This window comes from Eubalaena glacialis, chromosome 8, assembly GCF_028564815.1.
Source record: "Eubalaena glacialis isolate mEubGla1 chromosome 8, mEubGla1.1.hap2.+ XY, whole genome shotgun sequence".
Taxonomy (NCBI): Eukaryota; Metazoa; Chordata; class Mammalia; order Artiodactyla; family Balaenidae; genus Eubalaena; species Eubalaena glacialis.
The window spans coordinates 99,914,772-99,929,644 of NC_083723.1; the positions used below are offsets into that span (position 1 = coordinate 99,914,772).

The window sequence follows — 14,873 nt, forward strand, 5'->3', positions numbered from 1 at the left end:
ATCCTTTTTTAAGAAAACAGGTGGTATAACCAAAACAGGGTAAAAATACAAATAATTAAAGGCATTAAGAGTTCTTATCACAGCTACACCTCAGTCCCAAAAGTTTCTTCCAAGTCTCTTAATGCCAGATGTGGCTTTAGCACCACATTGGTCATGGTGCCAATGGTGGCAGTGATACAGGAACAAAAGTCCCTGCCCCATGTGATAACTGCACATCCAACTGAAAATAGTGGAGACTGAAAAGGGGGAGGAAAAGAAAAAGAGCAAGTTATAAGTCAGGGTTCCTTAGAAAAACATATATCTGTATGTAGATATATATGTATGTGTGTATATATATATATATATATTTAAAGAGAGAGAGAGGGTGTTTTAATAATTGACTCCAGGCTGGAAATTCAGGCAAGATTTCTACATTGCAGTCTTTAGGAGAATACCTTCTTCTTCAGGAAACCTCAGTCTTTGCTCTTAAGGCCTTCAACTGACATTATGGAGCATAATCCACCTTACTGGAAGTCTTACTGATTTAAATGTCAATCACATCTAAAAAATACCTTGACAGTAACATCTGGTGTGACAGGTGTTTGACCAAACTACTGGCCACCATAGCCTAGCCAAGTTGACACATAAAATTAACCATCACAAATGACGGTGTACTTTTTTAGCTTCATTATGAACCACCAACATCAAGCTATGAATCCTGAGTGGATGTTTAAGGACGCCGTGTGTGCGTGTTCCTATAATTAGCTGATTAGCTGTCTGGTCTCTTCCAGGGTTCCCAGAAAGGAAGACCCAGTGGGCGCGTGGTCACCCAGTACCACTACACTCAGTGGCCTGACATGGGAGTGCCAGAGTACTCGCTGCCCGTACTGACGTTTGTGAGAAAGGCATCCCGTGCCAAGTGCCACGCAGTAGGGCCTGTTGTTGTCCACTGCAGGTGAGTCTCAGCGCCGGGTTTCCAAACCCGTAGAACTGCTTATGCTAACAAAAAGGGAATCAGTGGAACAAAGGCTTTGCCAAAGTGGGAATGATTTCACAAGCTGAGGGGCATGAAACGTTGGTTACTGGGAAGTGAGTATGCCAGACTCAGAATTGGATTGCTGAATATTTCAAAGCACCAGGTATTTCTATGATGTATAATATTCTATTTGATTGGTTAATTGGATTTCAGCTTATTAACTGTGTGAAGCAGGCAGAACAACGTTTTGTCATTAAACAAGCATTTATTACAACATAATGTCGTGGGATTAAAATGCTTAAGACACAACCCCTGTTCCTAGGAGTTAATAGTCTACTGTAGACTTAATACGCCAGGTTTACATTAGAAAAACCAAAGTGCACAAAGTATGGGGAATTTTGCAAAATATTTTAAGTTGTTTTTAAACAGTTTGGGGTCAAAACCCCGTTCTCATTTTCCTGAGTTCTGTCTAATATATCCTATTGAACGTGTAATCAATTCATCGTTGCCCAGGTACTTTAATTTCCAAGACTGGGTGAGTGAATAGAAATAATGATGTTTCAGAGAAAGAGAAAAATGTGTTAGAGGCTTTAATTTAATATTTTTCAGTTAAAACAAAAATAGCAGTTACTGTTTACTGCGTGCTGACTTCTGTGCCGAGCTTTATGACCACAAAAGTCAAATTCATTTCTATGTGGAGTATTTTTGTCAAAGCAGTGTCTGTGTTTTTACAGAAACAACTGTTTTCTTTTGATATGCAGAGTATCTCACACATTCTAATTACCTATCTCAGGAGTTATCCTCAAAGTTTGAGAGACCTATCTTGAGTTTTTTATCTGTGAGCCTGACGATAAGCTGAGGGAAACAGGAAGATGCAGGAAAAATAGTTGTGAAGGTCAGGGATTGTTTCCTAGCGAATGGAAAAGGCCCAGAGCCTTGTGCAGAGCGGATGCTAATTCTTCACTGTAGTACTTCCTACTCGTCAGAGCATTTGAAAAGAATCCCTGCCTCTGAATTCTGTCCCTCCAGTAGAGGCTTTGAAGAAGTCGTTAGATAATGGCCCTTTAGAAATGACTGAAGTTATTCTTTATTCCTCACCATCTCACTGAAATGATATTTTCAGCTGAAAGCCTTCGCAAACTCTTTTTTTCCATTAACGCGGAAACCTTTACAAACATGTTTACCTGACAATACAGACCCAGAGACCTTGTCTTTTCAGAGGCTGGTGAGGCTGATGCTTTCATTCTTCTCAAATTAAATGTCTATTTGCTATACTCTGATACATAATATTTCCACTGTATAATGTATAATGAATAATAACTGTAATTGAAAATAAAAAATCTCCAGCAGGAATAATCAGATTGCTTTGGAGTTTGACCTGTAAGCAAGAAAGAAAAAAGAAAACTTTGTTTGTTATTTGAAGCATTATGCTTAACTCCTAAGCTGCTTACTGTCTTGGACTGCTGAATTACTTACTAAGTGGCTCATTTGCTTGGAGAAGGATATTAGTTTACAAGACAGCCGGGAGTGACCAATCCTCAAATGTATTTTATGTTGACATTGAAATCTCTTTCTCTGTGTGCTCTTCAGTGCTGGCGTTGGAAGAACAGGCACATATATCGTGCTAGACAGTATGCTGCAGCAAATTCAACATGAAGGAACCGTCAACATATTCGGCTTTTTAAAACACATTCGTTCACAAAGAAATTACTTGGTGCAAACCGAGGTATGATAAAAAGGATAATTTCCTTTATCTAAGGGTTGGAAATGTCCCTAAAATGCTGGATAGACCAGAGTTTGTATTACCAGGTGCGTTAGTCCCATGGGGCTCCCTGTAATAAAGTGCTACAAACTGGGTGGCTTAAAACAACAGAAACGTGTTGTCCCCTTCTTCTGGAGGATAGAAGTCCAAAATCAAGGGGTAGACAGGGCCATGCTCCCTCCGAATCCTCTAGGGAAGGATCCTTCCCTGTCTCTTCAAGCTTCTGATAGCCTCATATTTCCCTGGATTTGGCAGCCTAACTGCCTCCTCCTTCACACGGCTGTCTTCCCTCTGTGTCCGTGTCTGTGTCCAAATTTCTCTCTTATAAGGACACCAGTCCCTACCTCATCTTAACTAACTACATCTGCATCGACTCTATTTACAAATAAGGTCACCATTCTGAGGTACTGGAAGGTTAGGGTTTCAGCATATCTTCTGCGGGGGTGGGAGGCGTGCACAATTCAAACTATAACACCAGGTACTTGCACATAAGTCATGGATGGACCAGCTAAATTTTGTCTATTTTATGACCAAATGAGGAATATCTTTAAAATGACACTGGTCACAGGCAAGATTCAGAAAAAGAGTAAGTAGATCAGTCAACCCTCATCTCCTCTTGCAGAATCCTCTAGCTTTTCCTGCATGTAATGAATGAACGGATTCATTCTCATATTTAAATAGTATGAATTATGCTCAAATTATTCCCTTTTTTAAGCCCAGATCATTTACCCATATATGACACAGGACAAACTCTGCATACCTGTCTTTTATTTTCACTATTTCTAAATAAAAATGGATTTAAATTGAAAACTATGTATGGCAGCTTGAAAGCAATAAGAAACATATGACTGAGTGGGCTTCCAAACCAAACCAACCAAACTTCATTCCATCAAGGAAATGACATTCTAGTCAGATAAGACGAGGGAAGAGTCCCATACATGAAATAGAAGATAACTATTAAAAACTGTATAGATAATTGTGGTAAATTATATATGACCGGCTAAAAGGAGAATTGGAATGGGCAGAAGGGGAAGACCCATCAGAAGTAGAGAAGTCAGCGCAAAATGTGGAAGAGGGTCTCAGGTTTGAAGGATGAGCAGAGAGGGCATTGCTTTGCCTCCCCAAATCTTCCAGCGATCTTCCCTAAATGCCAATGCACAAGAAATAAAGAGGTGAGGGATGGAAAGAGTTGTATTGTTTCTGGATGACCACCTTTTCCTCCATCTGACTTCCTGCCAGGGCTGGTAAGCAATCTCTGTGGGTCCTCCCTTCCATTTTGTAAAACGCTTTCTGTCCATCAGTGGAAGATACTACTTTTATACCTCAATACATATAAGGAAAACCTGAGGTGATATCCCTGTTTGTCATTGCTTTGCCAGGAACAGTATGTCTTCATTCATGACGCGCTGGTCGAGGCGATACTTAGTAAAGAAACTGAGGTCCCGGACAGCCACATCCACGCCTATGTTAACGGGCTCCTCATTCCTGGACCAACAGGCAAAACAAAGCTAGACAAACAATTCAAGGTGAGTTCTCTCGGAAGCCCCTCTCTTGGGTGTCACCACAGGTTGGAATGTTCCTGCATCTCCTCATTTGAGTGGACAAAGCCGTGCGGACAGGCTGAGTGCTCTGTTGGCCCAGTGGCTTTGTTGTGTCCTTTACAACAGGCAACAAAGCCACTTGGCAAATTTCAAGAACCTTAATTTTGAGTAGCGAGAGGGAAAGTTCTCAGAAACCCTAGAAATGCAGACGTGGTCCAGGAAAGGAGGGCACAGAACAGAACAGGAGGAACAGGCAGAACTTCTAACACAGACGATGTAAGTGCTCTTCTCACTTTGAGAAAACCAGACCACTTATAACCACGAGTGCTGTGACTTAGGCTGTTCGCGCTGCTTTTTGGAAGAGTCGGTCTCACTTGAAGCCCCCAGACTAGAATAGGCCACCCCACAGGAATAGCTTCTTCAACCCCAGTTTCTCCCACCCACCCTGTCACGAGGCAGTCAGCTAGACAGGGGAGCATGCTTTGTTCAATATTCTACCTCTCACAACTTAGCTCTCTGACTTCCAGAAACCAGTCAGCAAAGAATTCAGAAAGCAGTTGTTACCAGACCTGCCTGCGGAGATAGGGGGATTTGCAGAGCTGTCATCTTCCAGAGGAATGAAGGCTATGTTATTTTGTTCCCCATTATTTCTATACCAACCTCTTACTTCTCAGGGTTGCTAGAGAAACAGGGCCAATTTCTGAAGAAGGAATGTCTAGGAAGAATTCAGAAGGCCCTGGAAAAACCCAGGAGAGTTAACAAACCTCCAGATTGAAGTTTTTTCTCTTTCTTTTCTGCAGCTTACAACACAGAAGATGTAGTCATGAGTTCCCTCTGACTTTTTACCTTCTCGTTCAGCACCTTTTGTGCTTTGGGAGGAGTAAGAGACAGATGAGGGGTGGAAGCTGAACTTAGAACTTGCAGACAGGAAAGCATAAATGTTTTATTCAGCCAAGCTTATGTGAGTCATAAAGGAACACTTTAAGGAAGAAAAAGTGCACAGTACAGCTTCCAGAAACAGATAATAAATATAAAGCATTAACATGATGTTGCTAGGATGGCTTTTTTCTAAGTTAAAAATATACATCTATTACCCATTTTCTTATTTAAATATGATTTACCCCCTACACAATTAAATTAATAAAAGAATTGATATCGCTTATACTGGATAATTCAGGATCAAAATGGAAATATCAGTTATGAGATCAGAATCTAATTAAAAACAGAGACATTTGACTCTATTTCCTGTTAACAACCTAAGTAGGGAAATTTGGAAGGGGGGTGTATATACTGTCCTATAAGAAAAGGTATTTATTCACGTTTACCCATAGAAAAATGTCCTTGAAATGAATTGCATGTCTATTTATTCAACAAATATTTATCAGAAACCCACCTCAACATTGAAAAGTAAAGAATCAGGACTTTCCTGGTGGCGCAGTGGTTAAGAATCCACCTGCCAATGCAGGGGACACAGGTTTGAGCCCTGGTCCGGGAAGATCCCACATGCCACGGAGCAACTAAGCCTGTGGGCCACAACTACTGAGCCTGCACTCTACAGCCCGTGAGCCACAACTACTGAGCCCAAGTGCCACAACTACTGAAGCCCATGCGCCTAGAGCCCATGCTCTGCAACAAGAGAAGCCACCACAATGAGAAGCCCGTGCACCGGAACGAAGACCCAATGCAACCAAAAATAAATAAATAAAAATTTATTTAAAAAAAAAAGTAAAGAATTGAAAACACTAAAACAATACTGAAAAATAAAGAATAGAAATTTGTTGTACTGTATATGAAAGACTTTTTATGCAAGTATAATAATTTTTATGCAAATATAATAATTAATATTGAAAAACAGACAAATGAACCAGAGGAACCATGTGCGTATGGAAATTGTTATATGACAGATATGACATTACAAATTGGTGAGGAAAGATGGATTAATCAATGAATGATATTAGGACAATCTCCATGTAGAAACAAGTACTGTTAGGTCCCTACCACACCTCAAACACTGAAATTATTCAAGATGGATTAAATATCTAAAGATGAAAACAAATTTTTATAACTATTATAAGAAAATATTGGAAAATATCTCTTGAGAACTTCAGGGTAGAGAAGGACTTCTTAAATTAAAATGTTAAATTACAGAAATCTTAAGGAAAAACTGAATTGGCTGTAAATGTCTGTGTGATTAAAGAGAACAAAGACATTTGCAACTTTCTTAGCAGACTGTAGATTTACATTTAATAGTCAAAACCCCCTACAAATTAGTAAATGGCAATGAAGTAGAAATATGAAAAGGCAATCATCAAAGAAGAAGTAACTAAAATCAACAGTTTCACAATAAGTAAGGAAATGCAAATCAAAACCGGGATATACTTTTTTCATCTGTTAGCCTGTCAAAAATTAAACACCAGTGACTCCTAATTCTTTATAGAAACCCTCACGTGTGCACATTAAGAAATATACAAAGGATATTCATTGCTACAAAGTTTGACATAGCAAAACATTGGAAATAACCCAAACATTCACTAACTGGGGAATAGATAAATAGCAAGTAGATAATTCGTGTGACTGAGTACTAAAATAATGAATAAAATCCAACTATATGCATATATATGTACACACACACATACATACACACTCACATGCAATTTATCTCCCAGCTGCAGTGTGAGATTTAAGTAGAGAAAATGGAGGGCCCACACCATAGAGGAAGGCTCCTAATGCTGAAAGTCAAACTAGACATCAAGTGTTCTCTGCTTATTCCAACCCTCCTGGTATAGAATATAGAACATAGATGTACCAGGGAGTCCCCCAGAACAAGTTTAATTCAAGGAATTCTTGGAAAATAAGTCAGATATATTTATATTCAGTATCTTATCTTTGTTGAGTCTCCTGTGTATCTGAGTGTGTGTGTGTGTGTGTGTGTGTGTGTGTGTGTGTTTATTTGAGGGGCTTAAATGAAATAATCTGTATTTTTCCTTGACACCCTTTCTCAGCTCCTGAGTCAATCAAATATACAGCAGAGTGACTATTCTACAGCCCTAAAGCAATGCAACAGAGAAAAGAACAGAACGTCTTCCATCATCCCTGGTAAGCTATGTTGAATTTTGGAAGAAAAAAAACCCCAACTTTTTAAATAATAGAAGCCTTGTAGATAATTTGACAATATTTGTACATCTTGGAACAAAAACAATACACTCATATTTTTCTAATCATGCCAGATAATATAACTTAACAAGGACTCTTAAACCTTGAAGTCTTTGTCTAGAAGTGCAAAATACATAGAAAAACTAGCTTAAAAGTCAAAGACACTCAACTTGCAAAATGCAGCTGTGTTTTGCCATTTGCAGGGGCGGGGAGGAGATACAGTGCTAAGAGCTTACTTGTTTATGATGAATGTTCTGTATTCCCAGTGGAAAGATCCAGGGTTGGCATTTCATCCCTGAGTGGGGAAGGCACAGACTACATCAATGCCTCCTACATCATGGTAAGTCAGAGAGCCCCTGGGGAGACTGCTGCAGCTTGTGTTATCAGAATCAAAACCAGAGTGGGCTGCCCAAAGCAGTGACTGTCAGATACGGGAGGCACCACAGGTGGACATGAGTCGTATCTGATGACTGCAGGCTCACAGCCCACAACAGCAATAGAATCACAGCATTCCTTGATGTTTTTATGTGTGCTGGGACTGGAGAACCCTTAATCAAGACAATGAGTAGATGTGGGAACCAAACTCACCATGAGTAGATACAAAACATCCACTCGCCCGTCTAAGCAGCTCCATTTCATTCACCAAAGCAGATTCCCTGCAGACCCAGGATACACCAGCTTTAGCAAAGTCCAGTCTCGTTCACATTACCACTCCAGGTTTGCAGCATGGTTCTCACCCTGCAAACTGGGCTCATTTGGGGACTTGGATTTCTAAAGATACAATACTTTCTTTCTGCATTTAGATCTACTATCAGAGGGATGAGTGCTTTAGTAGCTGTTGTGTGACCTTCATTTCCATTTTAGGTCAATCAATCACAGAGTTTGCCTTCAGCTGAAAGGGTCCTAATTCCCGTGCCAAAATCACTGTTCTGTTTATCTAGAAAATACCAAGGTATATCCATGCAAGAAACAAGGAGATGTGTGGAGGTGGCATCTAAAAGCATGCCACACTTAAAATAGCGGCATCTTAATACTATAGGAAGCAGATATTTTCACTCAAAAATCGAGAATGGGTTAAGAGAACAAATATAAATATTGCATTGTGTGCTGGTTAGATAGAAGACAGACTATTCTTGTCAAGAAAATAATTAAATGCTGGAAAATATTACCTACAAAGCTTGCCACATTAAGTCTGAAGATTTACAAAATAGGATGAATTTTTATCTACCTGGAATGACTTTAGTGGGATATTGACTGAAGTTGCCGGATAAACTAGAGGTCTTTTCAAGGTCTCTTCCCATCCAAAGAATCTGCAATTAACCAGAAAAACATTTAATTATGTACAACCTGTTCATTCAAATCCGAATATATGAACTTAAAAGTTTTCTGCTTCTCAAACAAGATTGTAACCAAAACAAAGTCAATTGAGTAGAATTCTTCTTGATGAATAAATGAAGATAAAGCTTAAAAAATAAAAAATGAAAATATTCCACACTTCAAATGAGCCCGTGGGAGATAAGAATGCGATCTGAGAGATTCCATTGCCGAAAGGGCTAACTGAGCCATGATTTTGGTAAGCAGTAACATGGAAATCATGATTAATTCAATGGCACCAGCTTTCAGGTTTCTGCAGCAACATTTGCCAGGTGCCCCCCCCCCCACCCCGGCTCCTCTCCTGTAGAGGCAGCCAGGGTGTAAAGGTATCCGGTTGCCAGTAGGTGTGAAATTTAGCACTCTGCCATTGGGACTTGTGAAAAGTAAGAAATATAAAATCTCTAGATTTCCGTTCTATCTAGTGGAAGAGACATAGTCCAGAAGCCATTTTTGTTGTCTCCTCCTAGAGGTGATAGCTGGGTAAGCTTGGGCACAGCACTTAATTTCTTAAGCTTCAGTTTAATCGCCTATAAAATGAAGATCACATTCCCTTTCTCATAGTACTACTGTGAGGAATAAAGGAAGAAAATGTTTAGTGCTATACCTGGCATATAGGAGGTGTCTGTAACATTGGCTATAATAATCACATTAATATTTATAGACACAATCTACAAATAAAAAGACAGTAACCATTAACCTATAAATGTTTTTTGAATGTTTAAAGTCATATGCCAAGGCTCTTTCTATCTTCTCTTTGGTTTTGTAGGGTTATTATCAGAGCAGTGAATTCATCATCACCCAGCATCCCCTTCTCCATACCATCAAGGATTTCTGGAGGATGATATGGGACCATAATGCCCAGCTGGTCGTTATGCTTCCAGATGGTCAAAACATGGTAAGTCCCTCAGGTCATTCTTGGCATGTTCTTTACAGGGTAGGTATCAACACACAACCACCAGAAGTCCAGCATACAAAGAGTGTATTTTTTTTCAACCAATAAACTAATATTGAAGTTGCACCTTGTCTATTATTGGACCTGGTTTGGATGCAATATCCCAGGTCTGAAATTGTTGAATGACAGTTTTAAATAAAAGTAGGTTGAAATTAACTTAAGTATTTATTACGCTGCTTAAGGAAATTAGAATTGCAATCATGAAGGAAGTCAGTCCATATGTTTCTATTCACATTTTTTTAAATTAAACTTGTTAGGATATTTTAAGAGTAAATTTTGAGATTCAAAGAAAAATTTGAGTTGAATTGTCTATGGCAACCAGTTAACTTCGTTTCACAGTCTGACTTAAACATTTTATTAAAATCTAGAATCTTCTTTGGATTTTAATCCTCCAGGCAGAAGATGAATTTGTTTACTGGCCAAATAAGGATGAGCCTATAAATTGTGAGAGTTTTAAGGTCACTCTTATGGCTGAAGAACACAAATGTCTGTCTAACGAAGAAAAACTTATAATGCAAGATTTTATCTTAGAAGCTACCCAGGTATGGACACAGTTTAAATGACAAACTTTTCATCTTAAGCACATGTTAAATATATGCCAGTTTAAGAATCTCTCCTAGAAATAAAAAGAAGGAATCTGATTTCTTACAAATTGAGACAGATTACCCAAATAATAACTTTTACCTTACTTGTCATTTTCATATTCAAAATCTTATAGAATCATTAAACAATTAGCCATCACTAAACTCCACCATCCCTGACTTCTACACACACAGGAAGTCAAAGGTTTCTCTTTTACTCCAAAGCAGTTGCTGATAGAAGTTAAGTTGAAAATAAACAGAGTAAAAAAATAATTTCATTAATCCTAATTCTCATGTTTTAAGGCAAGTCCTTACCTTGTATTCTCCTAAATAAAATGGGAAAAATATTACCTACCAAAAAAAGCTTACTGCTCTCTACTGATGTACAGAGGGTTGTTAAGTGAAGAACTGCTTTGAAAACATGCAGTGCAATGAACTAGGGTTGTTTTACTAGACTCCTGATTATCTACAAGGCACCAATTTGAATTCTTTGTCAATAACTATTTCTATGATTACAGCACAGTTCATAAATTATTGCACAGCTCCTGTGAAAGACTGAAAGATGCTAATAATGATGAGTAAAGCATGTGAAATTCAGAGGACTTTCTCAATCAGGAAAAAAATAAATCATGTTTTAGATGGTTTAAATGTTTCACTTTACCCTAATTCTGAAACTGGTAAAACATATAGGGTACATAAGAAGATTGAGTATTCGCTAGAATATTTGACCAAAACGTATAAAATTGATAATGCAAATACATTGCTTTCTAAATGTTTTATAGTTCTGCCTGAAACTGATGTTTTATATTTTGTGAGTCAAGGGTCCAATTTTATTATTTTTGTGTGAATAACCATTGTTCCAGCATCATTTATAGATCAACAATACCAGTTCAGTCATAAATCAAATTTCTATATATGTATAAGCCACTTTGGGAAACTGGGGATCAGAGGTTTAAGAGATTTAAAGTCACACAACCTGGTTTGGTCACTTAATTAGCAAAGATCAGAACTGGGACTGCAGTGGAAACCATGTCTCCATCCTCCGTACCAGCATTTCCCACACTGTGTCAAGCAATCTTATTCTTCCCTTAGTTAAACCTGAGTAATGCTGGTATTTGAAGAAGGCTATGCTATTTTTTTCTTTTTTCTTTTTTTTAAATTTAAGTATAGTTGATGTACAATATTATATAAGTTACAGGTGTACGATATAGTGATGCACAATTTTTAAAGGAAGAAGTCTATGCTATTTTTAAAACGAATTTTAAAACTGGAGATTTCTTTTTGTAAGTTTAAATTTATTGGCACAGGTACATCTTTGTTCATGATTTGATTGGCAAGATAAGCCCACCAACAAAGTTTATTTCTGAATAAAAAAGAGATCACCTCTGTACGTGGCAAATGTGGTGTCGCGGCAGTTTCTTCCTTCCATGATGAAGGACAGGCTGCAACTACCGCTGCTCACACAGCGTGTTTTTTGGTTTCATTGCCTTCCTGTAATTCCTGATTTACCTCAATTCCTCTACGCACCAACCAGTATGACACTTTCTAAAACAGTAATTTTTATCTCTCCTTATAGGATGATTATGTACTTGAAGTGCGGCATTTTCAGTGTCCCAAATGGCCAAATCCAGATAGCCCCATTAGTAAAACTTTTGAACTTATAAGTATTATCAAAGAAGAAGCTGCCACCAGGGATGGACCCATGATTGTTCATGACGAGTAAGTTCCACACTTTAAATCAATTCACACCTGACATTCTCTGTGTGTATGTATATTTCTGTTGTCTTTGTACTAACCTAATACTTTGGACCAATCGTGAATTGTTCAGCCAGGGTGGATTATCTGCTTCTCATGGACAGGATTAACACAGAATAGTTTTGGGGTTTTTTTCCGCTTCTCTGGGAGCTCCTGTTGAAGGCAGAAAATGTGTGCATGATCACAAGCATCTGCTGTTGCATTCTACACTAAGAACACTTTGTGTGAATGAGTCAGTGTTTTAGAACCTGAATTTTCAGGTGCTAACGAGCGAAGCGTCTCTCAGCCATTGGCTTCCTGGGATAGGAGTAAAATTGATATATTTTTTATTTACCAGAAACAGGAATTTTTATCCAATAGATCTTTCCAAGTTTCAGTTGTGAACAAATAAAAAATGCATATGCTGGAATCATGTTATGTATCAATACATATTATATATGATGCATATGATAATATTACATAATATATATTATAACCTCAGTCAGATCATTTTGATTTACTGCCAACCCCTTCCATAGTATAAAAATAAGAAATGTATCACCAAATATTGAACTTCTATAAAGTGTCTCATTACTAATATCATGAACACTCCCGAGTGATTCGAAGTAAACCACAGTTCCATGCACTATAAAGTAATGAGACAATTTATTAAAAATTTCAGTGTTCTTACTGCAGAATTATCAAGGCCATGTGCTCTGTGAGTTCCAAATGTGAATATTTGATGCATCTGAATGGAGTCTTTGTCCCTTCCATTTGTTTCCAGGCATGGAGGAGTGACAGCAGGAACTTTCTGTGCTCTGACAACCCTCATGCACCAACTAGAAAAAGAAAATTCAGTGGATGTTTACCAGGTAGCCAAGATGATCAATTTGATGAGGCCAGGAGTCTTTGCTGACATTGTAAGTAATAAAGCAGCGAACCAAACTTTTCTCATTAGAGCACAAGTTACTTTCTAGAGGCTACCAAAATCGTTTTGTCCTGTATCAAAAAAGATCACATTGATAATATTAGCATGTAGTTTTCAAGCTGAATTATGTTCAGTTTGCAATCCATAGAACTGGAACAATAAACATTTAAAGTTTATTTTCCAGAAAATTGATGGATCAAAATTTTTAAATTTCATTGTGTACCTTTTTGCAAGACTTATTGTAATTCTGAAAAATATCCTCAGTAGAAGCACCAACTAATCTGATTTATCCAACAAAATAAATAGTTATTTTCCCGGGGTTAGGGTTCTACATAGCCTCAAAGAAGAGTCAGAAGATAGACTTCAGCTGTTCACCTTTTTCTCAAGCCAAATTCATTTTCTGAACTTAAGAAGTAGCTAATTCTGGGGGTAGTTTTAAAAAGAGAGAGAGAGAGAGAGACTCGTACAATCAAGAAAGAGCATAGCACATCTGGAAAGATAAGTCTCAACTCTGAGAATAATTTGGAAGTTTTTTTATTATAGAAACAAGGGCTAGAAAGGCAATAGGGAACTTTGTGCAAATGCCCCAGTGGGAGAAGCTTAGGTGGATGCAGAAGTCATAGGCTCACTTCCAGCTTCCTGGTCTGGGTATGTGTAAGGGCCTTATAAAGAGTCCATCTTCAAAGCTCTAGCCCAGACCAGCTGGCCAGAGAGTAAGGTAACCCTTGTGCACATGCACTTCAGAGGAGCCCTTATTGAAAGTCTCATTCAGGAGAGTTGAGTTGTATCAAGCTTGTCTTGTATGAAATTGCTTTCGGCGGACTAAACTTATACCCAAGTTTCACAAATGCATTTAATGAGGCGTGTGATCCTAATGATTTTCTACTGTGGAGCCAGCCACTTGCTCATGTTCTTTGCAACTACCTTCCCCCACCTCACCATCCCCAAGTTGGCATCTGTAAGAGAACAACTACTTTATTCTTCTGTGTGTCTCTACCGTGAGACCACAGCAGGGTACACAGGCACACACTCTCCTTCTCACCAGGCAGGACATAAGACCCGTCGGGCTGGTGGAGTGTGAAGCATACTTGGTAAACAGTGGGTCTTGTGAAAGGCCTGCATTCCTCATGAGTTCCTGGGCTGACAGTGCAGTCCTGAGACCTCTTCATAAGTAGAAAAACCCAACAGATTTTGTCACAAAAGGAGAAAGGAAAATGAGTAACGTAGTGGGTTACAGGAGCCTTGTGCCAAAGGGTTTACACACAAGTTGATAAATCAGTACCAGCACCTTATCACGTCACCTTCTGATTCCATGAAGTAAATGAATAAGAATGGAGTGTTTACCATTGGCAAATGTAGTGGGCCAGCGTTCTAGGTCAATGAATGTTGGCTAATTATAGAGCCACTTTAAATTTAATCAGAAAGAGACATTAATATGGATGGTGTACCTCTGCTGATTATAACAGAGCCCTTAACACAATGCCTTTCTATGACAGTGGCAAAGGGTGACTAAAAACCTTGCTTCTTTTTACAAACGTACGTCTTCAGTGAGCTTCCTGTTTCTGACCTCCCATTCTCTGTTCTCCAGGAGCAGTATCAATTTCTCTACAAAGCAGTCCTCAGCCTTGTGAGCACGAGGCAGGAAGAGAATCCGTCCACCTCTCTGGACAGTAATGGCGCAGCGTTGCCTGATGGAAATATAGCCGAGAGCTTAGAGTCTTTAGTTTAACATGGAAAAGGGTGAGAAGAGTCCACATCTGGGCATTGCTTTCCTCTTTCTAAAATTAGACAGGAAAATTAGTCCAGTTCTTCTGTTATCTGTTTACTTCACGTCACCTGACAGTAACTATCATGACATAGGATTCTGCTGCCAAGTTTACATCATTAACAATG

The 14,873-nt window shown here is 38.6% G+C and overlaps 1 protein-coding gene across 1 annotated transcript in view; it reads left to right on the plus strand.

Annotated features, from left to right (window-relative positions):
• PTPRZ1 (protein tyrosine phosphatase receptor type Z1) overlaps nucleotides 1-14,873 on the plus strand; it is a 168,277-nt gene extending 153,404 nt beyond the window's left edge. Inside the window, exons 21-30 of the mRNA XM_061197991.1 lie at nucleotides 771-934; nucleotides 2,546-2,681; nucleotides 4,097-4,243; nucleotides 7,261-7,354; nucleotides 7,678-7,751; nucleotides 9,552-9,680; nucleotides 10,133-10,279; nucleotides 11,895-12,037; nucleotides 12,837-12,972; nucleotides 14,569-14,873. Of these exons, the coding sequence (XP_061053974.1) occupies nucleotides 771-934; nucleotides 2,546-2,681; nucleotides 4,097-4,243; nucleotides 7,261-7,354; nucleotides 7,678-7,751; nucleotides 9,552-9,680; nucleotides 10,133-10,279; nucleotides 11,895-12,037; nucleotides 12,837-12,972; nucleotides 14,569-14,709 (1,311 nt within the window). The 3' untranslated portion in view covers nucleotides 14,710-14,873. The remainder of the gene's footprint in view (nucleotides 1-770; nucleotides 935-2,545; nucleotides 2,682-4,096; nucleotides 4,244-7,260; nucleotides 7,355-7,677; nucleotides 7,752-9,551; nucleotides 9,681-10,132; nucleotides 10,280-11,894; nucleotides 12,038-12,836; nucleotides 12,973-14,568) is intronic.